The sequence below is a fragment of the Aptenodytes forsteri genome, unplaced genomic scaffold, assembly GCF_000699145.1.
Source record: "Aptenodytes forsteri isolate BGI_AS27 unplaced genomic scaffold, ASM69914v1 Scaffold54, whole genome shotgun sequence".
Taxonomy (NCBI): Eukaryota; Metazoa; Chordata; class Aves; order Sphenisciformes; family Spheniscidae; genus Aptenodytes; species Aptenodytes forsteri.
Window position 1 is genome coordinate 14,697,336 of NW_008796044.1, and position 25,262 is coordinate 14,722,597.

A 25,262-nucleotide genomic window follows, 5' to 3' on the forward strand; every position below is an offset into this window, starting at 1 on the left:
TCCCATAAGGGTGTGAATGGCCACCTCTGGGTATTAATCCAGATACTAATTAATTTCAAGTACCTTGAAATCTTAGATTGTCATGCTAGATGCTAGCCCCTGGAATGGGTTTTCCTTCTTTTTTCTTATATATATATCTATATATCTATAAACGAGTCTAGTGTTTGAGGAAGTGGAGAGGAGCTGTTTTGATGCCCCACTCTGGGATCATCCTTGGCACTATTACTTAGTACCTTTTTTTTTTTATGGTTACCAGAAATGGTCTCATTTTGACCGGAGGCCTTTTGCTGGGGATACAGCAGCGAAAAAGTCACCCGGAAAGTACCTGGACTGTTTTGCCTCATCCTTTTTTCCCAGACCGTCTGTTCTTAGGGCATGAAGGACTGTCCCCATCAGCATGTTCTCTGCCTCTGGAAGTGAGGAATGATTACCCAAATTGCTGCTTGCATTTCTAGTTTTCGGGAAGAGGAAGGCGGTCCTGAACTGGTGGTGGGCAGTAATGATGTGGGGTTTGACTCTTGGCAAGGAAAGCTGGAAATACTCACCTGCTTTCTGGTTCAAAAGGGCACGTCATGTGGGACTGTGCCGAGGCTGCTTTGCCGGCTCTGAGCAAGTCCTGGAAGGAGGGGTTGAAAAATGACCTTGGTGGGCGAGCACCGTGGGCTGGTTCTGTTCCTGTTTGTTGTACTTTTGCCCTGCATTTCAACTCAAGATCTATGTCATGCAGATTAGGCCTCAAATTTTACACTCTGTGACTTTGACAGCAGACTTGCCCCTGGTTTTTAATGTTACTGCTTTTTCCATTTTTGTAGTCTGTGAGGAACACATTGGTGCTGGCATCACCTCTGATTCTGGTCCCAAGCCTGCCCGGACTCAAATATCCTGATAACTTGCACATCCGAGTTGTTCGGTGGTATCGTGTGCCCATGTCATTGCGCATGGGCAGAAGCAACTGGGGGCAAGGGGGATTTAACCTGAAACATTCACATTTGGCAATAAATCATTTCAGAATCCTGATTTTCTTTTACAGTGCTGATAGGGACTTTCATTTTATGGAGAAATTACATAAGGCTGTATGATCGGGCATGGTACTCTGGTTCTGAATTTGCAAGATGTGTTTGAGTTTGAATAAGAAAAAAACCCTGGAACGTTAATTTTTTTGGTTAGAGAATTAAAATGCCTCTAACTTTATCTTTGAGTGGGGGTAGTCTCTTTGTCGTATTTGTTTGAGAAATACAATATTTGCCTTTGAAAGCAAATGGTATTGTCACATTTGTTATTTTGTGTTGTTTTCATTACTGTCAGCAAAGAATTTTCTTCTCAATAGTTCCTGAAGTCTGCTTTTCCCCTGAGGTCTCCTTTGATATGAATATCCTTTTGGGGATCTGCTGTATACCAATTGTGTGTTTTTCTAAGGTAATGTCTCCATGTTGATGTAAGCACTGAAAAAATTCAAGAAAACAGGAAAATAATATTGCTATTAAAAAACCCCAAACAATCCTTTCCATTATGCTACCTCCCATATGTTTTAATGATAATATGTTTCTCTGAAATCCTCTCAAAATCCATCTCAGTATTTGGATTCCTTCAGTCACGTTTTTCTACTACCTTTGTATATACCTTGAAGACAAATTCAGAAATTGAGATTTTTATAAAATAGGCCATTACACTGACATCTTTTCTTACTAAGTCTGCCTGATTCGAGGAGTAAAACTGTTGGGCGTTATGTATTTGAGCCATGATTTTGGCCATTGATCCTAAACAGAGAATTACCCCAGTTAAGGTAAAATGGTTTTTTCATTTTGCTAAGACTAAATTAATATTTTGGTCTCCATTTATCTTAGTGGAGGCATTTAAGTTCTGAACACTAATAACTGCTATTGGACATCTGTCAAATTTTTAGATCAGAGCCATGTCAAACCCCTCAGAAACTGAAGATTAACATTTTACGGTGATGATTGTAACATATCCCACAAAGAAGCTCCATAGGCTTTGAAAATTTACAGTTAGCATGTCACCTTTAAGTTAATACAAGGATATGAAGTGCCCATGGAGGTGTTGGATTGCCTGTGCTGTGGGCGGGCAGGTTGCTGAGCCCTGTTGACTCTTTGGCCAACCCTGGGGGGCCGAAGCTCTGCGGTGTTGTGGGACAACCCGGGAGAGCAGACCTCAGCCTGTGGTGCGCAGGCAGGAGGCGAGACCAGCTCCTAGAGACCCCCCCAGTGCTGCACAGCAGGATGAGGCGAGGCTGGGCTGGACATGTCTGGAGTCCCATCATCTCTCTCATGTGAGAGCCTGGTGGAGAGGGACCTTTGTGGTGTCCACATGTGGGCTAGGAGCTGAGCCCGGCAGCTGTTCTCCCAGAAACATGAGCAGCAGCTCATCCTTCTCCGCTCTGGAGGAGAGCGGCTTTAAGATCTGCCCCTCCTTTAGGGTGAACTCCTGGCTCCAGTAAAGCCAGTGGTAGGATTGGTTTTGGCAGAGACGGGAGTTCTGTTCCTGGGGTTTACCAGCTCTCTGCACAGCAATAATCTTGCCAGGGGACAGTTTAGCTCTAAGGAAGGCTTTTATTCTTTCACGTAATCTACAAAGACATCTGTAATTACTGCTGGTAACTAAGGCAACTCAACTTTATAGTTGATGCATGCATGCATGCAGCAGAGCTACGGGTTATGGGTTTTTAAAATACCTTTCTGTTGTTGGTATGTGGCCGTGCTCAGGCAGGAGCTGTGCTGCGAGCCCGTGAGCGGCTTGAGCTGAGCCCTGCTAGTGGGTCTTGGAGAGGAGGAACACGGTGTAAACGGGGTTGCAATTAGCTTCGCTGACTTAACTGGGGACTCTGAAATCAGGGTTCGTTTGTTCTACTTGGGGACAGCGTTGAAAGGCCACGCAGGAGGCGGCGGTGGGGTTGGCACTCTCTGAAAGTAAGAGCCTCTTTGCTTATTTTAGGAGAATCCTGCTGTGTCCCTAATGAGGATGTTCATTTGGTCCAGGGAAATTAAATCATTTGTCCGTTCACTCGGTGCATGGCCTCGGATAGCCCAGGAATAAAACAAATTGCTCCTGGCAGCCGGCTTGTGAGTCTGCTGGTGGGGTAGGACATCAGCTATGCACATGTGAAGGTGCTGGGGGGAAAGTCTCTGTGGACACGGGGTGCGGGGCTCCTGCACGTCGGGGTGGTCTCTGCCAGTACCTTTGATCAGAGGACCCTGTTCCTCCTTTGCTTTGCTCCGTTAATATAATAAAAGTGTAATAAGTGTAATAATTCTTAGTGTTGTAGGGAAGAAAACCTGAGGAAAGGGCTATGCAATGCACTGTTTTGGTCTTCTAAGGGATAGCTTTTGCTTTGTGGCAGGTTGCATTTACTGGGAATGTTTGGGTTCTTGCATTTTTAGGTTGGAAATGTGTCAGTGATCTCTGAGAGTGCGTGCATGAGGATGTGAAATCTTTCTCCCAGATAAAATCATCCTCCGTGCATCACTGGAACACAGTTCTGCGGAAGCTGAGTCCTTCTCAAAGATGAGTTAAAGGCTCTTGGCCATTAATTTTTTTAAATGTGTTTTTTATATGAGTCATTTGGAAAAACTTTAAATAGCATATCTTGATTTTTTTTTTTGAAACAAGTTTTTTAACCAGACAATCTGGAGTATTTTCTTATGGTGAGCCTTTGGCAACATGTGAAATCCACCCCTGCTAGTAAAGCTGAGGATGTCTTTTAGGATGCTTTTTAAAAAGTTACTTGTCACGCTTTTTAGGAGAAACTGATTGATCTTTTTCAAAAATTCTGAAGCAAGGTTTTTGCTTTTAAAATACAGACAAACATTGGCAGAGTTGAGGCTTTATGAAGGCTTGTTGATCTGACATTTACTTTAGTGTTCAATGAAACTTGCTGTGTCCTTTGAACTGTATCTCTTGCCAGTGGAAAAGTTTGGAAATAATGAACCCTTGGTCTCCGGCACTGGAGTGCTAATAAATAAATCTCAGCGGTGTGCTTTTTCTTATTAGAGCTGCCTTATGATTTTTGTGTGCATCACTTGATTTTTGGATCCCGCGAGGTCTGTCTTTGACAATGACTGAAGCAGTGTCCCGCGGCGGGCCAGGTGGCCCGCCCCCAGAGCGAGGGGGACAGCGGTCCCCGCTGCCGCCTTTCGGTTTCACTTCTTTTTTTTTTTTTTCTTTTTTATTTATTTGTTTGTTTTGTTTGCTTTCTGTATGTGTTTCAGCTTTGGGCACTGAAAGCTCGGTGAAGTCACTTGCACTTCCAGAGCCTCATTTTTCACTCCTTGGCTCTGGCGTGCCGCAAGGGCAGGTTTAGCTGTTTAAAAAGCAAGGATTTACGCTGGCGTGTTTAAAGCTGTGGTCAAACTTCACTTGGCCTAAGATTTCAACCAGGGCTTTTGATAGATACAACACTGAGGCTTAGCTGAACTTGCCTGTGTCCCTGGAACAAGGGGACTCCCTTGCTGGGGCATGCAGACTTGGGGAAGAGCCGAGTGCCGCTGCTGCTCCATGCCCATGAACGCCGCTGGCGCTACGTGTGGCACAGAGCGAGTTCAGCTTTCGTCAGGGACAGAAAAGCTGTTTGTGTCATTGCCTGGTACCAGTCCCTTGAATACCAAACATTTAATAAGAGGTACTCTTCTTTCTGATTTTTTGTTTTTTTTTCTTTTGATCCAGCCATACTAAGCTAATTGGATGATGACTGTAACGCAGTCTGGGAAGTTGTCTCCCTCATCTGGGACATGTGCTGGGTGATGCTGTGCTCAGCCTTGTGGCTTCACTTATGACTGAAAATATTTCACTTGCTCAGCAAAGTGAAGGAACTGGACTTCGCTAGTTTTTGGCATTAACCTTTGTCTCGGGCACAAAGCTGGAGGCCGCTCAGTATGCAGGCGTGTATTCGAGCTGCGTGCAGCTTGGCTGCTATTCAGCATCTTGTTTCTAGAAGAAGGACAATGCAGCCCACTGAGGACAGCTGGGGGGGCAAAGAGCTTCGTGTGGTCTTGGGGGATGTGGTGCCGGTAACAGCCACTGGTCAGGAGCAGGCAACGGGGAGGGTGTAATGTTCAGCAAGGGCTTCACACTGTCAAGGGGTTGTAAATTGTGAATAATTGTGTTTTTCAAAGGAAAAGTCACTGTGTGTGAGTATAGGTGTATATAGATATGTATGTGCATGCATACACACCTTAGCAGAGGCTGGCAGACTGTTCTGGGGAAGGATCCCTCCATGCTTCCCTGGCTTTGTACCCTTCCTCAGACTTCATCTTCTGGTCACCGGTAAAGTCAGGATGCTGGGCTGCCCAGACCATTGGTTTAACCTGATTCAGCCTTTTTTATCGTGATACAAGCCCAGCTAAGAAGGATGGCGGGGGCGAGGGGACAAACGTGAAGCTGAGGGAAGCTGTCCTTTGGAAGGAAAACTCTGAGAAGGTCTCCAGTCTGGTGCATGGCGGCGGTGGGGTTGCCTTCAGAGGTCTGCCATTCGCTTGGGGTTGGCTTTCGACATGGACAACCTTGCTCGATTTGTCTCGTTTGCCTTTGCCTCCTGGCAGGTTTGAGGGGTGAGCCGTGGATGTAAGCAGAACAGGGACCTGGCTCTGAGTGCTGCTTTTTTCATAGGTGGAAACCTTTAGCTCCGAGTGATTTCACACACTTTCAGATCAGGGAGGTAGAGATATTGACCTGATGTCAATTCTGTATAAAAAGCCAATGCTCCCAACAAAGTAATGAGGACGCTTATGTGCCTTAGGCACCTGTTGGCCTGGTTAAACACAGCACATAACTGGGTGCATCTGGTTTGACATTACCTATATAGCTGATGGTTCTGGTAGGAAGGTCTGATTTAATAATTCTTTCTATACGTTTCAGTGGCAGTAAACAGACCTATTTCTAAAATGGAAATGGGATGTGGCCTCTGTAAAGCTAATGCTTTGGAAGCTGTGCAAGGAGTTTTAATAGTCCTTTTCTACTTGCCTCTATAGAAGAAGATACAAGTCATGTATTGTATGCTTGCATTTTTCAGATGGGACGTTGAAAACTAAACTTCTCTTTCTCTGTATGGATGTTAAAGTATCCACGGTACTCTCGTAGTTCCCAGTGCTGAAGTCTATTTCTATTCAGTGAAGCAATTATGTTCTGGCTTGAATTTCAACTTACACTGCTTTCCTGGCCTGAAGCCTGCAAGGCTGGGCTTCGTCCTTGAGCGTTTGGCACTTTTTCCTTTTCTTCCCTGCTGACTGAAATGTGGGCTGGGTTGGCTTTCAACATCCATGCAGAAGTAGCTGCATTTTGTGATGCTCTTCATATGGTGAACCTAAGCCGACTAACAAACATGCAAGTAACTCCGTGCATAATACCCTGTGCTGCAGTTTTATGATACTGTTTTTTTTTAAAGTGTCATTGAATCAAACTTTCTACTCCTTTTTTTTTTAAAGCATCATTGAATCAAACTTTCTACTCCTTTTTTCTCCCTGTTTTTTAGCATTAAGCAGAGTTCCCGATCTTCTGAGGCAACTGAAGATGAAAAGGACCAGCGCACAGTGACAGTCAACCCCTCTCACATGAGAAAGGCATTCAAGGTCATGAATGAATTACGGAGGTACACTTTTGACTTAATAGGCACCCTCTCTGGTTTAGCAGGAACATGCTGATTGGAACAGAAAGGCTTTTGGGAGACTTAGGGGGGAAAAAAAAATAAGTGCTGTCTTTGTCACAGCTAATAGTTGCGTGTAGGGTATTAATAAACAAGTAGGAAGAGACAGCTAAATTATAGCCCTTTTATGGTGGGTTGCTCTTCCCAATCTCAGACTTCTCTATCTTCCCAGCAGAAGGAAGCCAGCTATGGCTCAAAAACATTATCTGAGCAATAGACTTCATTTATAGATGATAATTCATTTGGTCTTTTCCGTTACTTACAGCAAATTCAGCTGTAAACTATGTTCTTAACTGAGCTAATGGTCTGAAAACGAATAATAGAACATTATAGACATTAAGACACCTACGCATAATTACAGACCAAAGATTATTAATGTACTGTTCTTATTTTCTTTAACCAGCAGCATCACTCAGTCTGGGGCTTAGCATTCCAAAGTAGGGCGTGGAAAAAAAGCAACAACTCAGGAAGAATGTCAGCTCTCTACTTGCAAATTTAAAAATACTGATTGTCCTGGTTTCGGCAGGGATAGAGTTAATTTCCTTTCTAGTAGCTGGTACAGTGTTTTGGATTTAGGATGAGAACAAAGTTGATAATGCACCGATGTTTTAGTTGTTGCTAGGTAATGCTTACACTAGCCAAGGACTTTTTAGTTTCCCATGCTCTACTGACTGAGAAGGCTGGAGGTGCACAAGAAGCTGGGAGGGGGCACAGCCAAACTGGCCAAAGGGACATTCCATACCATGGGATGTCATGCTCAGTACATAAACTGGGGAAAGCTGGCCGGGGGGGCCGCTGCTCGGGGACTGGCTGGGCATCGGTCGGCGGGTGGTGAGCAATTGTACTGTGCATCACTTGCTTTGTGTACTGTTATTATTATCATATTATTATTATTATCATTTTATTTCAATTATTAAACTGTTTTTTATCTCAACCCACGAGTTTTTCTCACTTGTGCTCTTCCAATTCTCTCCCCCATCCCACTGGGTGGGGGGGAGTGAGCGAGCGGCTGCGTGGTGCTTAGTTGCCGACTGAGATTAAACCATGACACTGATATTGGTTAAAAGAGAACACCTTGGTCTCTACACAGCTGTGTGGGTACAGGGAGAATGGAGGCTGAAAAAAGTATCAGCAAACACAGTCTTCAAGAACCGCTGTCATCACATCAGCAATGTGGTGGCAGTGGTTAAACCCGAGTTGTTTCTTGGTGGTTGTTATCCCACGAACCAGATAGAAGTTCAGCGAGCGTTTCTCTGACTAGTTCATTTGAGTCCTTTACCATTCAAATAGAGACTTAGAAACCCACTTTTTAAAATAGTTCCTATGGAAAGTACATGTGTCATACACGTTGAACGTATGTGCTCCCTCGCTATCCAGATGGTATGATGAAAGCAGATACACCCTTTACTCTTCCTGCACACTCAAAATACTCAAAAGATGCTGTAATAGCCACCTCTCTTCTGTGGGTTAAGTAGTTTCCCCATATACATGTTCTCCAGTGTGGAGAAGGATTAGAAATGTCTCCTTCCACAGATGTCTGACAGCAACATCTCAGTTGCATAGGAACAGAAAATGGAAATATCCTTCCCTTGTAACAATTATGTGAAGTGGAGTATGTTTTGTTGGTTTTTTTTTTATTGGCATCCCTCTAGTCCTTTCTTTGTACTGAACGCAAAGGATCTGAAAATAGAGGTTTGTGCAGCTATATTCAGAAATCTATTGTGCTACTATTATTCCTTTGTTAATTGAAGCATAGTGGGAATAGCTGGAGACTGACCGTGTTTCTTAGCGCCTGTAGTTAGCTAGACCTTGTGCAATACTAAAGTGATAAAGCATAGAAGACTGAAAGCTGCCCTTAAGCACCTGTTTGATGTTTTCTTCTTCTGGGCACTCCTTTTTGTCAGCTCTTGCTGCTGTTCTGGAATATACCTTCTCATGTCTATTGTATGTGCATTGAGCTTGCGATCTGTTAAGCTGTCAACAATCAGTGTTAATAGCTACCTTGAATAATAGTGCCTCCATTCAAATGCATCCAGAAATCTCATACAGAGGGTCTAGAAAAATCTTGCTAAGCCTTTAACCTATTTGCTATGTGTTGCTCACTTGAAATTTTTAGCTTTCAAACGTAGATGAAATTAATTTCATGAGTGGTACTTTAGATAACTATAGTCCAAAGAGGAATTGAACAGAGCACCTTTTACATAAGCTGAAGGAGATGAGGAAGCCGTCCATTAAGAGGTTGTTAAAGAGCTTCCCTCATTGCCATCACCCCTTCCAAACTGGGGTGAATGTAGAGCACAGACTACCAGTTCCTACTTTCTTCCTGTTTTCCAACTATAACCCTCCATTTCACAGATGTTTTGTTTATGTATTCCAATATATGAGGAAGAGGAGACATCCCTAGTCCATTAGAAGCTCTATGTGTGTTTGTTTGATATGTAGTTTCCTAAAGACAAAGTGCAGCGTGGTGATAAGCATTTCTGAACAGAAGACGACATCTAGATTTACGGACACTGATCCTTTTTCAGGCTTGACATTTGAAAAGAACACCCTTATTTTACATTTGTATGCTCAAACATCTTAAACCAACTTATTGGGAGGCTGAGCACTTCTAGCTGTCTGCATCTCCGAAGCCCTGTGCAAACATTAACTAATGAATCCTCAAAGGACATATGTGAGGCTGGTAGAAAAGGTCACTAGTTAATGAAGTGACTTTTCCAAAGCTGTACAATGAGTCAGTGGGGGAGCTCAGAAGTTTGTTCGTTTCTGTTTGAAACCCTGCGCTTTATCCCAATGACTCTTAATCCCAGGCTAATTCATGTGGTAAATGAAGTCCTCAGGCCCATGGATAAACTCCAGTGACTGACATCTCCTCACCGGGAGACGGCCGGGGCAGCCTCTGCGCTGGTCAGTGCCAGGAGGTGTTTTGGTGGTCACATTCTGTAGGGCCAAACATAGAAGGAAGTAGAGAAATAACTTCACTTTTCCACTCTACCTTTCCTCTGTGGAAAGTTGAAAGCACTGCTGGTGTTCCCTTGCACGGCTATTTATTGTCTTATAGATCTACTAGAGCTTGACTCCAGGTAGTGCCCAAACTCTGAAGCTCTTCTGTGCCTTCTCCAAGCCCTACTTGTTTGAGAGGTGGAAGGAGCTCCTTCTGCTGTTCTTCAGGCAGCATGTATGCCTAGTTTGGCTTCCAGATTTTTTTTTCTGGGGAAAGCAGAACCACAGACAGGGCTGCAGCATCAGGAGGATTCAGGCTTTGCTTTGTAGGCAAACACTGATAGGAGCTGGTAGCTGAAGGATTAGAGGACCTTCCACTGGGATTTGGCAGAAGCTCAGGTGCCTTGTCTGTAATGGTAGGTCTTCTGCTTACTTTTTCAGGCTATACTGACATTGCTTTTTGCCTGACCAGGAGTTCTGAAATGATCTTTGTCTTTTCTGGTGTTTTTCCAGCAAGCGGCTCCTCTGTGATGTGGTGATTGTGGCCGAAACTGTGGAGATGGAAGCCCACCGCGTGGTCCTTGCGGCCTGCAGCCCTTATTTTTGTGCGATGTTTACAGGTACTTTTCTTGACACCAGACACTGTACTCGTGTTGAGCGGGCCATTGCAAACCCAGAGGCTTCTGGTTGTGTCTCCAGCAGGAGCTGCAGCAGAGGCAGTAGGCATGGCCTGCGGGGAAAGGGTTTCCTTGAGAGAAGAAGTACAGTTAGGTCTGCAGTTTGCTACACTTGATGGATGATGCTGGTCATCCTTGACTATTTCCTTGAGGCACAGTATATGGGTATGGGGTGGTTGTACGGGTGTGGGGTGAGTGGGTAGCATGTGAGTCACAGGAAGGTTACTATGAGGTTTGGCTCACTGCTTTTTGGGTTGTTTTTTTTTCCCCCCCTTAACAAGACCTTGGGTCATGAAAACACATCATTAACATCAAGCATGTGTGCAGTGCCCTAAATGTTCATGGTGCACATCAAAGAAGTTGCTGGCACAGGCGTTGTAATTTCAAGGCTCAGCCCTGCCGATGCTGATTTGCAGTCATGGATGTTTAGTCTCCCTTGGCACTTTTTGCTGCTGCCCAAAATAACACCGTTGTTCTCTCGATCCCAGTGTGTTTCAGCAGCCCTGTCTTTTTGCAGGGTGCGTTACTGCAGTTCGGTATATTTTGGTAATGGCAGATGCAACCTTGGTGTGAAGGAAAGAGGAGGACAAAATTCTTGCTCTGATCTCCTGATCCCTATAGCATGGGCCCTTCGGAGGCTGTGCCCAGGTGGGGCAGCAAAAAAAGCCGTGACAATCCCAAGGCAAGGGATTGGCCAATTTATTTAAGTCATTCTAGTAAAATTTGTCTGGTCAGGAGCTGCTGAGCTTCCTTTCCTTTTTGTTGCTGTCCTTTCCAGGATAGAAACTGACTTAACCAAATACAAAGAAAATGATTGTATGCTCCAGGGAATGGTTGTCACCATCCCTCAGCATCAGCATAAATGAGGTTTGGGGGTTTTGCTCCTGTTTCATGTTCCTCTGCCTGTGGTCTAGGGGTTGCTTCTTCCTTTTAAAAGCCTTGGGTTTAGACCTGCTTTTATTTGCTTTACTGGAAGCAGAACACAGCATTTCTCAGGAAAAAGCTTGTCATTTGGGAAGCTTTTTTTCCCTTCTGTAATGGAGGGAGGGGAAAAAAACCTCAGGTGTAAACAGATGTCTGAATGTGAGATGAGATGTGAGGTTCACTATGATGGCTTTATCAGTGTCGTGAGCTAAGGTGGAGAGGATTTGTGCTTTCTAGGGCACTGGCACTGCATGGTGGAAGTGGGTGTTGGCCGTGGTGGCGAGGCAGAGGAGCAAACCCTGCTCAGAGGCAACCGTTTGCGCAGGGCACCTCGGGGAGGACTTGTGATGCTCGTTCCTGACGAGAAGTTTAAAAAAGAAAAAATATTGGAAAGACCTTATGACCCTTAGAGGTCACCTGAGCGGGAAGGTGGTGGCGCGGGACTGCTAATGTTTCCATGCAGGAATTCTCCAGGCCGTGTAATCCCTCGTGCCACGAGTTAAACAGTAATCAGCTAACCGCTGTCATGTGGCTGGCTCGGCAGCTCCTCTGAGCTGGGTGACAGCCCGGGCGGCCGGTCCCCTCCCCCTGACACATCCCTGGGGGCAGTGGGTCAGGCAAAGACCGGTTCTCCCTTTGCTTTCGGTCTAGCTGCTCCCAAATTTCTAGGGTCCGGATCTCCCTTTTGCAAAGACTGAGTGCATGATCTTCTTCGCTCTGTGTGGTGGTTCACTCTCTGGAGGGAGACATTTTAAAATCACAGCTTGAACATTAGTTGGTTGTTGAGGCTTGTTTTTTTTGCATTGCACATCAGCAATGCAACCCAATGGCTTGGGGGCAGCTGAGGGGTGCTGTAGCTGTGCACTGAGAAGCCTCTCTGGAGTGCAGTATGTAGGAAGCAGGGCAAGCTGCTGTGCTGGGTAAACAAGGCACCGCGAGCTGCTGCAGTTTTGACTGGAGTTTATCTTGGGACAAAGCAGGAGAGCTCTGCTCTCTCCCTGCCCTCATGAGCAGAGGGGAGTGGAGAAAGCACCGCTGGGTGTTGAGCTTGATGCATGAAGGCCTTGCCTTCACGAGGGGCTGGTGTCTGCAAAGTCTGTCCCCTAAAGAGGGTCTGCTTGGAGTCACACCGCCTGTTTTACCTGCCTTTGCTCCCTCCTATCCTGTCCCTCATGTCTGCCTGACCGCAGTGGTGCGGGTATGGGGTCTGTGCAGTGCCTCATGCAGGGCAGCCCTTTCTCAACGCAGCCCTTATGTATGAGTGATGATGCTAGTGCTTTGAATTATTCTGTAATTAAGGTATCAGGTAAGGCTCGAGTCTGACTTATGAAAGACATCCTAGGGGTTGGGTTTTGTGGGCTTTAAGGTGTGGATTTTTTTCTGAAGGGATGTGGGATGAGATGCCTTAATTGACCCACCATTTGGCTGCCATGCTTTAGAGGCTGTGTTTGCCTTGGGTCTGTGCTTGGAGGAGGGGGCAGCTTGTTGCCTGCTCTTGGTCTGCACCAACCCCTGCCTTGGTTTGCTTGTGGTGTCTTCAGGTTCTTCCTCGCTCTGCAGCGTTAGAGACATGTCCAGAGCAGCACCCTCTGGCAAGTGGCAGGAACTCGATCACGCCGGCGTGGCTGGAGGGGTCGGATCCCATCCGACCGTGGGGCACAGCACACGAGACTCCCCTTTCTCGTTGTGTGCTGGGCTGTTACCAGAGCAGAGGCAGCGGAGGCTGTTAGTATGCAGGGCTGGCAGCTTGCTGGTGGGTGTGGAAGCCCACACAGCCTTTATTTTTGTTGCCTGTGTCACGTGAACGCCACAAAGACAGATGATGTTATCGGATCGGTCCCTCCAAGCTATTCCTCCATCGATCTCCGGGTGCGTGTGTCTGAGCCTCCCCTCTGCCCTGTGGGTCCCGGCGAGCGCTGCAGGGCTCCGGCTGCTCCACTTGCCCCCCTCGCTGTGCAGGTGGGATTTGGCTGGGTGCTCCTTACAGGCACCTCCAGCTCCACGTAGGCTGACGGGGACTGGCCTGTTCTCAGAAGCCCCCTCTCATCTCTGGAGACTTTTTTTTTGGGGGGGAGGAAGTGTATGAAGGAGATAACATTTATTTTGTCAATTAAAAAGTCCTACCTGCTTTGAAGGCCTCCCAAATGTAGGTCATTTATCCCTTTGTACTTGTACATTTGTATTCATGGGCTTCTCTGAATAACATTTTATTACTTAATTTTAAAAATTGAATTTGGGGCAAATATTATTTCAGTCTACGTTTCCCTTGGGACGTTGGCTCTTCTGATACTTACGGTCTGACCCCATTCCTGTTATTTACCTCCTTGTTGGCATAAGTGAAGTCTGCAAAGTTCAATTTATAGGATCCAGATTTTGCTCAGGCTTGGACCCCCTTTAGCATCTGACTCTGTGCTGTGCACTTAATGTGCCTGGCCACATCTTATCGCACGCTGTACAGAGATGTAGGCTGTAATTACTTCTCCCATAGGCTGCAGGAACTATTTTTCCTCTTAATCCCACAGCAGTACTGAGTCACCGGATTTCTTAGAGTAGTGATTATTCATGCCCAGGTTTAAGAACTGACATTTCTTCACGCTCTCCTTTGTTTAGCTTTGTTTTTTCACTTACCGTTTTCTTTCCATTTGGGAGTTTGTTCTTTCTTTTCTGTGGTTCCTCAGGATCTTGGTGATTAAAACCTGGGTGAGGTCACTGTGTGCGTGGATGGTGGAAGGGCCCCGGGGAGTCCTTTCTCCTCCTCCCCACAGCATGCTTTTGTTCCTGTGACCTGCTCCTGTTACGCAGGCATGGGGTGTGCGCATGGTGCCTGCACAGCGTTGGCCACAACAGCAATGGGGAAGGTGCACATAAAACACCGGTTCACGTATAGCCTCTTACACAGATACGGGTTTTACTTGTATATCCGTAGGGGAAGTTATTGCTCTAGTTCTGCATGTTTGTGTTTGTCTTTTTTTTAAGTTATGTGTTTGGGGAAAGGATACGGTTTGGATCCAAAGGCTGCCTTGCCTCTGAGGTGTGAGGTTGGGAAGGTGAGAGATGAGAAATACAGCTTTCTGCACAGATGCTTTGCATAAGGTGTAACTGTGTGGACAGGTTACAACAGGGTAATTTAGGAGAGAAGCTTGCAGCGCACTGGGTGTAACTGCTGGCATGTGTGCTTGTTTTCCTCAGCAGGTTTCAGGTTCTTTCTAAAGAAAGAGAGTAATGCTGCCTTGCTTTTATTGTAGGGTATACCACAAAGCACCCTAACTTAGCTGTTGCAACGTACTCATCTACCCATATATATGTATGTATATATATAAAATTTAAAAAATATTTTTAATAAATATATAAAATATATTTTTTAAAAAGCCCTCTGAAGACTTGTGCACAGTCTCTTTGAGTTTGTCCCTGTGCTGAGACACGGTTTTGAGGGTCTAACTGGGTTGTGGGGTTTTTTTTTAGCCCCTATATGTGTTTGAATGCAGGTGAACCATAGCAGGTTCTTTCCTAGCAAGAAATTGAGCTTGTTGCATTTATTGACTTCTTTTATTTTACCCTAGTGTCTTCAAATGTTGAGATGTTTTTTAGGTGGCATTAGGAAGCTTCTGGGAATCTCACTGGTTGTCCTTCGATGGTCAGGGATATTGCCAGGGCAGTCTTTTAGTCAGATACCAGGAGGATGTGCTGGATGTATGGGGAGCAATAAGGGCCTGCAATAAGGTCCTGCAAAGCAAACTCTAACTGTCCTTTTGAAATTAATTTCAGGAGACATGTCTGAAAGTAAAGCCAAGAAGATTGAGATAAAAGACGTTGATGGGCAGACCCTGAGGAAGCTGATTGATTACATCTACACTGCTGAGATCGAGGTCACGGAAGAGAATGTGCAGGTAGGTCTGGTTCAGTGGCTCCTGTGGAGACCCAAGTAAAAAGCTTGAAACTCAAAGGCACAGGTCCTTCAGGGGTGAGTGATCTCTTCAGGCTGTAGAAAGTAAAAGGTTGAGCTTGAAAAGAGCTACTTCCAGCCTCTGTTTAGTCTTGAGGCACTTTGCTGCTTTCCACATGCTTAAGTCATGTTGCATTTAGCTTTTGTGTTGAGCTCTTATAACGAGAGTAGGCATTTGCCTTCCAAGAAGCTGTGCTGACTTGTGGGTCAGTCTGTCGAAGGTCAAAATAGACTCAAACAAGCAGTGAGTCAAATGCTGTTTTAAGGTCATGGTCGAGGAATCTGGCTGTTAGATTTTAAATTCTTCTGGGTAGTTTGAGTTGTTTCGCAGAGCTTTGAGTGGAATATATTGTTCAAATGAGGGCATTCTTCCTCTTTTTGTGTGTGCGCGCTCCATCTTGAAGTTCTTTGAGGTAAATATTTGTCTAGAAGTGAAAAGAGTAATTGAAAGGCAGCCTACAGGTAAAGTGGGATGCTCAGGAAGAGAGCGTTTCACTGTGTCACGTGGCTGTGGCTGCTGGTAAAGCTTTTTCTTTGACTCTATTTGTATTTGTGGTAAGAAAACGTCTGTGCACTTAGCCACTGATTTCTGGAAGGGACGCTGGGAGCTCGTGTGTGAATGTGCTTTTTGGTTGGTCTCCGTTTTTGTTTGCAAGTGGCACTTTAGTTTGTCTTCCTGTCTGTGACTTGGATGCTGGCAGGGTAACAAGTCTGGGTCTGTGATGCTGGAGAGAGAGGGGCGATGCTGCTGCATGCTTTATGTTGACCTAATTAAGATGGCAAAATTAGACTGGTTCTGCTTGAAATGAGGTTCTTGCTGTGGATGGGACATGCTCTTCTGCTCCAGTCCCTCAGGGAGGGCGCAGGTTTTTGCTGTCCTGAGGCATATTGCTCTTCCTGCAGGAACTTGGACAAAACTCTGAGCCACGTCCACTTTGCAGTCTAAGCCCTGTGCCATCCTTCATGACCTAAGTCTGTGGGTGCCTTTTCTTGCCCCTTCTGCCCTCCAGTTTTACAAACTTGACTTTCTGGCATGCTCTCAACCTGGCAGTTGTCACATTGGTAGGAGTGTGGACCCTGGTTGCCCTATGATGAGGCTGAAGACCAGCAGCGAGGAGACCTTCAAGGTGCCGTTACAGCAAAGAAGCTGAGGCTCAGACCCAACTGTGGGTCGCTTGGGCTAGCTGTCTGCTGCATAGCACGTGCTTAATTACGGTGTATAGTCAGGGTCATAAGGAGCTGAGATACAACATTATTTCAGTGGGGAACTGGGGGGGAGTTCCTTGGACCTCTGGGATCTTCCATTGCTGGAGGAAAAATGACATTCTTCAGTGGGGAACTGGGGGGGGGGAGTTCCTTGGACCTCTGGAATCTTCCATTGCTGGAGGAAAAATGACATTTACACAGTGTCAAGCTGGTCCCTCTTCCTGCGGGAAATGTAAAGACTATATCCACGTGCTTTCTCAAACGTATGCTTTCCTTCCATGCTGCTGGTTGTTAGGTGGCCCAGAAGCACTGACTCGGCACGTGGGACGTGCGAAGCTCGGGATACCATCTGGTGTGCTGGCCCCAGTCAGTCTGCATTGAATGAAGCTTGCTTGAAATGACTACGCGTGCTCTGGCTGTTTTCCCGTGGGAGCATTTCGGTGCTCGAGTACAGCTGCACCTGGGTATAAGCAGTGTTGTGGGAGCTGGAGCAGGCTGGAGAGCCAGCTCAGTCCTGCACTGCGTTGGCAGCATAGACCTGCCCAGAAGGTCTGTGAAGAAGTCCAGATGTTACCTTTTCTGAGCAAGCGGAATGCTATCTTTTTCAGTAAAACCTAACCAAAGCCTGCCTTCTGATGGCCTAGGGATTACAAAGAGTTAACATGAGAGCCCTGTCTATATTTTGGCTCCCATCTCTCAGACAGTAGGATCAAAAAAATATAAGTTTGGTGAATACTAAAGTTTGGACATTAAGTTTTTTCCCAATCTAATAAAGCAGGTCCATTTTCTACATGATTTATTTAAATAACCACCCTGTGAATAACTCTTTAGGCTGGAGGTAAATTAATTCAGGGGAGCTAAGAAATGAAGCTGATCTAAAGCAAGATTAACTGACTAGTTTAAATTTTATTATGTGTTAAAAACATCCACGTTGAAAATGTTTTATGGAATTTATTATCATTTTGTGATGAAACCAAGAGAAAGTTTAAAGAGAAATTTCAGTCCTGTCTCTGGGTGTTTCACGCCTGAGCAGAATGCCATAAATAGGTTAATATTCACCTGCAGCCACAGGAAGAAGAGTTTACAGAAAAGAACGTTCTGTGATTCGTTGGAAAGGTTCACATCAGTGAAGGCAAACAACATGAACAACAAAATACTAAGCTTCTTGTAGTCTCTGGTTTGGGTTAGCAATGTCAGTCTTGGGAAGAAATGAGCAGGTTTGGTTCCTTACGTTGTCACATCCTCCTGCTGCACAGCTTTCTGTCAGCCATCCAGCTGGAAGGATGCCTCGGTAGTGCTGGTCTGCGTTGCTTCAGCAATGTTCCTTCGTTGTCTTGCTTCTGAGGATGGCAAGAATTTCTTTTCCCAGCAGGTATCTCCTGAGATCTCCTATTGCTGTGTCATGAGCTCTGATTTTCTAGCAGGGTGAGGGTGCGTTTTAAAGGGGTTTTGTGCAGTTTGACACACAGTTTTTCAGACTTCCTCGACAGCTGGAAGAAGCAATTTCTGGGTATAGGTGCCAGGTAATTTCATTGTAGAAACTACAAGAAAGAAGATTGCTGAATGGCATTAACTGCACAGATGCAGCCAAGCTACCAAAACATGTGAATAAATGAAAAAAAAAGTTCTTGTCAGTGAGCAAAATAAAATGAGAGCAGAATTGCAATGGGAGAAAGATGAGCAGCAAAAGTAACATGGGAGTGCAGGAATGAGTGTTCCCAAGTGTGCTCAAATGCTGAGCGGTGCCCAGCACTTCACAACAACAAGCCTTTTTACAGTATTTTTGTTGTTTCTTTTCTGATAGAAACCTGTCTCTTTTTGCTTTTATAGCCTGGTATGGTGTTCAGGAAGTGAGACTGTGTTTTTCCAAGCACGTATTTTTGTAGCTGATTGTCATTTCATTGCACAAAGTGGTGTTTGGGTTTTTTAAGTAAGGAAGGATGTGTGTACAAGGGGCCAAGCCCGTACAGTCAGTTCCAGTCATCGTCTATACGTAGTGAATTACTGGGGGGGAAAAGGGATTTTCAGTCCACCCTAGCTCCATGAGGGAGAGCACTGAGCCCATGTGGGAGCGAATACTCTCTTCAAATCCATTGGGGGTACGTTGGTGAGAATTGCCCCGACAAATGCAGTCCTGCTTTATGCACTGGAACCTCATTTTTAGAGTGAGATTTCAAGGCAATATAGATGCAGTAGTAGGAAGGCTCAGGGATGACGGATGATAGAGAGGCTTCTGTGCCGAGCAGTGTATTGCCTCTGAACAGACATTTGGGATTTAGCCTCCCACTTGTTTGGAAGGCATGGAGCAAGGAAGGATTTCTGTCTTCATTGCAGTCATGTTGTAGTCTCAGGAAGATCCATCCTGGGATTTCTGTCTCCACTGTCTTCTGTTGTTCCTTTTTTGTTGCACCCCACATCACGGTTAGTTGTAAAGACATCTGATTCATATGCATGACAAAAATATCTCATTCATTTGAAGGTGGAGCTTGATAAATTTATTTGAAAGAAAGTTGTGCTGTACAGTTTCTGTAAAAGTGAGGAAAACTAAAGTGAGCGACTTGAGGAAGTTCACAGATGCTCACGTGCAGCCCTGGTTGGCTTCAATGGAAACCACATGCACGTGTCAAACAGAGCACAGGCCCTGCTGCGCCGTACCTGTACGGAGTAGCTGGCTGTTTTAACATATCAGTTCCTTGAATTTTTCAGTTAGGTCTTGATTTTGCAGCTGAACTGGCTGCATTGCTGCTTGCTTTCCAACACTCATATCAAACCTGCCAGCTCAGTGAAGAGTGATGGGAGCAAAGTCCAGCGATGGAGAAGACGCTCAACATGGTGTCCTTGAGTAGAGCTGAATGAAGAGGAGATTTGGGAGGAGGCTTGTCGTTCTCCTAGGCGGTCCTGTGAAGACACCTGGACCTCTGGCTGTAGACAGTGAATACAGTCCCACTTCAGTGTGTCCCACCCATCCTTACTGATGGCACTTAATTACTTGCAGGCATCCTGAGAACTACCCTCCCAATTAAGACAGACATTACCATTACGGTTGTAATGGTTCCCCAGCAAAAGTCCTGATTAACCTGATTTCATACATAAATTCTTAGGAATGAGGTGCAGTGTACCATGTGTGTGGTGTGTCCTTGTATACTACCACGGTTCGAGATATGGCTCATATAGAAAGAAGAGCGAAGAGGTGTCTGGAAATCAGCTGTCTGGAGGAAATAGATGTTGAAACTGTCAGCTTTGCAGACATAATAATTGTAATAAAAAATGGCTTGAGAAAGGAGGAAAAAAGCTTTGCTAGAAGCTGTAGTATTTCCTTTTCAGAAGTGTGCTTTTGCACCTCAGCTTTCCCTAGGGACTTAGGACTTCACAACAAAGGAAGGAGAGTATCTGTGGCAGATGCAGTTTTGATGATAAAGGGATGATAAGTGGGTCAGTTCATCTCCCTTCCCCCTGTTCACTCCAAAAGCTGCAACGACAGTAGGTGCAGGCCCAGAGTGGGGCAGAGAGTCTTTCAGCTCAACTTCAGGAGATGCAATAAATCAGGGCTATCTTCCTCCCTGGAGCAAAAGCTGCTTGCCTTGCATCGCCCTCCTGGAGAGCTGGAGAGCCCGGGTCAACAGCCGGGCTGACTTCTCTGGGGTGTTACAGCAGCTGAGTTGGGACCTAAACCATCCCTAGGCCTACGGAAAGTCTTTTAGATTGGACTGGCCCAATAGAAAGGTGAGGAGAAACTTGTGGATGTGGCACCAGAGGACTATGCTGCTTCTGATGGATGTGTCTCCACATTTTTGTCCCACTGTTTAACCCAGGGAGGGTGTAGCTGTTCTGTGTGGTGAAGTTGGAGAAGGTAGATCAGGAGGGAAGTTGCCAGCTGCTCCCCTGTTTTCTCTCTCACCTCTATATCCCTTCTTCTTACGGCTGCTCCTGGAGAGGTTTTGTGGCTCTCTGACCCTGCTACACATGTCTCTGCCTTGGCTGTTTCACCCCAGGTAGAACATTTAAGTAGAAGCACCGTTGTTCACCCTCAGCACTGCCTGGTAGCGGCTGGGGAGTGATAAAGCCTAATTGCCTTCCTAACACTGGAAAGCCACATTACAGGAATGTAATTTTATCTCCGTTACTTGTGCAGTTTTAGAGCTGTTCAGTTAAAACCAAGTGTTTAACCTGCCTTGCAAATGCAAGATCTGCGTGTTTCTCTGGTCACAGATTCCCCTGGGAGGGTGCTTGGGAGCTGTCTCCCTGTTAGGGCAGATGTGCAGTCCCAGCTGTGGCCCTAGATGTGCTGTTCAAGATTACAGCCAGTACCCTTATGTGGCTTCCAATTTGACTGCATTGTTAAAGCGGCTTATAAGCTTTAATATATCCCCTGCCTTGGGGAAATGCTCCTCTCCCAGTTTTGCAGAGGAAGAATGGCGTAGATTAACTCTTAGCCAAGGTTACCTAGAAGGCTGTGCCAGAGTAGGGAGCTAACCCCAGTCTCTGAAGTCCAGCATTAACGCCCTGCCTGTTGAATGAACCTTATAGCCAAAAGTGCTCTGTGTTGCTGAAAGATGTTTCTAGTTCAGAGACATCAAAGGTTTATGAAAGTATTTAATTGTACAGGCAATGTTCTGTAAAACCTGAGATAGGTACAGAGCCTGCAGAGTGAGAGAGCACAGCTGGTGAACTAGATGGTTATGGGGGGTACGTGTGTGTGTGTGCGTATATATATATACACACTCCCCACCCCCCCCATAGATGAGGTTCTGGACATAATTTATTTAGCAAAGAAGTCAGTCTCAGTAGTAATAGCAGATAATTTTGACATAGTTTCAAAAGACAATTGGATTTTGGTATGGAGGCTGATCTGGTAGGGAAGCCAGCTCTCTCTAAATCATTCACAATGGTTGGAGTTTAAATATTAAAAGCCAAATCCAGACCCAGCGTATATATTATACACACTCCCCACCCCCCCCATAGATGAGGTTCTGGACATAATTTATTTAGCAAAGAAGTCAGTCTCAGTAGTAATAGCAGATAATTTTGACATAGTTTCAAAAGACAATTGGATTTTGGTATGGAGGCTGATCTGGTAGGGAAGCCAGCTCTCTCTAAATCATTCACAATGGTTGGAGTTTAAATATTAAAAGCCAAATCCAGACCCAAGTGAGTAACTTGCCTGGATATTAATGGGGTTGCAGTTTGGTCCTGCTGCATGTTTAGGCAGGGCATTTCCTCTTGTTATTTCTAAAGGAAACAGACTTTGTGCTAGCGGATATCCTTTGCTTGCTTTTCGCCTTCCCTGGTAAAAACAAGATGAGTGGTGAGACGTTCAGCTGGGAAATAAGAAAGAGAAAATCCACTCATCTCTTGATAGGCTATTTATATCCTACTTCTAAAAAGTATTATATGATAATGCTCCTTTTCCAATAACTGCAGTGGCGTAAGGCTCCTTCTACGCTGCCCTGTCAAGCTAGCACGAGGCTGTAATAGCAGTACTAGGGTGCCCAGGGGGCTGTAGCATGTGGGTGTTAGTGATGGTAGTGAGGAGCCTCTGTTTTAGTGGCAATATCCCAAAACACTCCAGGTAAGCAGCCCACCTGCATTTGCAGACACGTCTGCTGGATAGATGTTGGGGTGCATGGAGGAAGCTCTGGCTTGTATATGGCCAGAGATGGTTTTCGGAGAGTCTGACTTCTTTACCCACAGCCCTTATGCAAGTCAGGTGCTTGCCTTTCTGCTGATAAAAGGAGATCATTCAGCTAGATAGAAAATGGTTCACGGCTAGGTTTCAGAAATGCGAGAGCATTGCTATCTTGATTTAATCAAAACCACAAACTAATCTCCTCCCAGCATCAAGAGGCTTGGGCCAAAACGGGCTCCCGGGTTAACCGATTTCTTTTTTTCATTGTTGCCTGTTGGGGTGGCTGCTTGGCAGCAGTCAGACACTGTACAGCTGGGCTGGAGCTGGAATGCATCAGTGGCTTAGAAAAGACCCGGGGCAGGTTGTGAGTGTCCTGCCCCAATGTGGAACGGGACTGTGGGGGCAGGCAGGCAGGGACAGGGAAGGGAAGGGACGTTTTTTTCCCTTCCCTGCCACCGAGGTCCAGGGAGGTGATTGCAGTTAACTTGTTTGTTTTGTTTAACAGCCGCTTCGGGTTTTTTTTTTTTTGAGTCAGAAATAATTTTCCAGAAATCTGTGCTCAGATGGTGAGCACAGATGCCCGGTTGGAAGGACATGTGTGAAGCAGCCAGAGCTATGGAAGAGCTGGGATAAGACACGTCTGCAGTCGCTGGATGACACAAGAAAGGAAGTAGCTGATGTCACGGGCTGTAACATCCCGACTTTATTTTCTACTTCCTGTCCCACTCACTGGCCTCAAAGGTGGTTTTTCCAGCAGATGTCACATTCCTGATCCAATTCTGTCTCCCTTTTCTGTACTTAGTTTTGTAGATACAAAGCAGTACCTCATTTTCAGATGCAGTCATGAACCACAAGTGTCCACAGCATTTTGCGTGGGTGAAAATGATGGCCATTGATTTGAATAGTTGGCCCCATCTTTCCTGAGAGTCTTGCTGTCACCAAAACCCGCTTGAGCTTCTGTGAACTCCATCTCTACCATGGCAGTTTGGGCACCCTGCTCACAAGCCAATATGGTTTTCTTGGAAATAAGAAAGTTCAAGGCTTTGAGGTTTTGAGGGAGATGGAGTGCTGGGCTGCTATGGGCTTTGAATATGATGGTAATGCATGTAGATAACATAAAGCTCTTCGGGGCGGGGAAAAAAAAATAAATCTGTGTGCAGGACCTACCTGCAACAAAGCCAGAAATTCGGGTGCATCCGTGGTTGCTTGCGTTTTGTCCTCCCTTTACCTGCCTTGAGGTCTTTCGTGGGAGAAAAGCTCTGCTCTTAGCCCAGCATGGGATAGCTGTTTCCATCTCTTAGAGCACGGACGGGGATCTTCTGCATACACATAGTGCTAAATTTTTAACCTTCCTTCTTGTTCCTCACAGGAACGTGTCCCTGTCTGAAGGGGAATTACATGTAATTTGTGCAAGCTATGAATCAAACTTTCTTTGTTGCTAACTCTTAACTCCCCTTTCTTGCCTTTGCAGGTTTTGTTGCCAGCTGCTAGTTTATTGCAATTGATGGATGTTAGAAAAAACTGCTGTGACTTTCTTCAGTCCCAGCTGCATCCCACAAACTGCCTTGGAATCCGAGCTTTTGCCGATGTGCACGCGTGTACCGAACTGCTGCAGCAGGCAAATGCCTATGCAGGTGAGGGAAGGGTTGTCTGTTTGTCGAGTTAAACCTGCTTCCAAGTACAGCGACTTACAGGTTGAGCAAGATCAGCACATCCTGGTTGGTCTCTTCGTGCTTCTGGTATTAGAACAGGAAAGGGAGTACTTTATTGGATTGTAGACTTGTATCTTTCTGTGATGCTGCGAATTGTGAAATGTGGTTTGGTCACAGGGGAACACCTAAGGAGGTAAAAAAAGCTGATCCTCTGGATCCCAGCCCACAAAATAGTTCCTTAGTATGTTCCTAGTAAGCTCTTTGGCTGCCTGTTCAACAGCACAGTGTTGGCGTGCTGGCGTCCTCGCCGCGTATGCTGCCCCGTGAAAGCAGTAGGCAATGCTGGGGATTTGTGTGTTCTAGGAATAAATGGCACCAGGCAAAATTAAATCTTGTGGGTGGGAGTGGGAACACTCAGCTAAAATTGTCATGCAGTTTGATCCTCTGATCTGTGGAGCAATGGCCACTTACCCCAAGGGTGGATAGACTCTTGTTTCCTTGAGAGTGGATGTGTTTGGTTGCAATAAGTAGGTGCAGGCAATGGCTTTCAGCATTTCTCCTTTACGTTGTAAATGTAAAGCTGTTCCAAGCGGCCCCATGCTCTTAACTCCCCAGCACTTTCCGGTCTCCTCTAGCAGAGTTGCCCTTGACCTCTGCTTGGGAGAAGCTGGTAGTTTTCTCTACTCAGTTTGTTTTTCTGCTTTTCTGTTTATTTGTATAGGGAAAAATACACCTGCTGTCTCCCAGAGCACCTGCTCTGTCCTGCAACACTTTCCTTGGTACGGTTTTGTCCTTAACTGGACCATAAGTAGGCTCAGCGGAATAAAAATGTGCCCACCAAGTCCTCCCCTGTTCTCCTGCAAATAAAAGTAAAACCTTTTTAGCTGCTCTGGCTGTATTATCCCCTGGAGGAAAAGGTACCCTGCAAGGAATGGTTAATTGTGTAAAGGCTTGCTTGTAATATCTCATTATCCTTGCTTCTAGGCCCTGTTTAATCTTTAACCCAACAAGCAGTGCATTCACTGTATATTTATTTGGTTGTTTGGCAATTAGAAAGTCTGCTTTGTTGTTTTATTGGCCTTTGTAAGTCCCGGTTAGTACAACAGCCCATGTAATGTTAATGGAACTCCATTAATAAAAATGCCATTAAAATTCTTTTCACCATGTTGTTTATGTAACAGCGTTAAACCAAGACAGAAGTCCCCAAGCTCAAGAGTCCATGCATGCATGAGCTCAGTTACCTGAGAAGTGCTTACTTCTGGCCAATGGATAACTTTAGGAGGTGGAGGAGCCTTCTTGATGCAGGCACAAGTTACTTTATTAAAATCAGTAAATATTTTTACTTGCTTCCAAGTAATAAGAAGAGATCAAATATCTTTCTACTGCCAGATACCAGTCCAGAATGAATAGGAGATTGTGTCCAGAAGTCAGAGTGCATCCAGCTTACTGTGTGGGGAGCATTTCCTGCTTCTCAAGTATTTAAGGCCAGAAAAGTTCATTAGATCTTAGATATGATTTCCAGCGTAACAGAGTATTAAACTTTGTCCAGATACTGCTATTTTTAGTCAGAGCCTTTGGCTTAGCTGTGGTGGTTTGGTCCCAATTAGGCCAAGTAGCGGCCGTGGTTGGGGAAGCCCAA

The 25,262-nt window shown here is 45.5% G+C and overlaps 1 protein-coding gene across 1 annotated transcript in view; it reads left to right on the forward strand.

Annotated features, from left to right (window-relative positions):
• The first annotated feature begins 6,486 nt into the window (after window positions 1-6,486).
• Window positions 6,487-25,262, forward strand: part of KLHL3 (kelch like family member 3) — a 43,791-nt gene continuing 25,015 nt past the window's right edge. Inside the window, exons 1-4 of the mRNA XM_009285902.2 lie at window positions 6,487-6,598; window positions 10,109-10,215; window positions 14,962-15,083; window positions 23,443-23,605. Coding sequence (XP_009284177.1) covers window positions 6,561-6,598; window positions 10,109-10,215; window positions 14,962-15,083; window positions 23,443-23,605 — 430 coding nt within the window. The 5' untranslated portion in view covers window positions 6,487-6,560. The remainder of the gene's footprint in view (window positions 6,599-10,108; window positions 10,216-14,961; window positions 15,084-23,442; window positions 23,606-25,262) is intronic.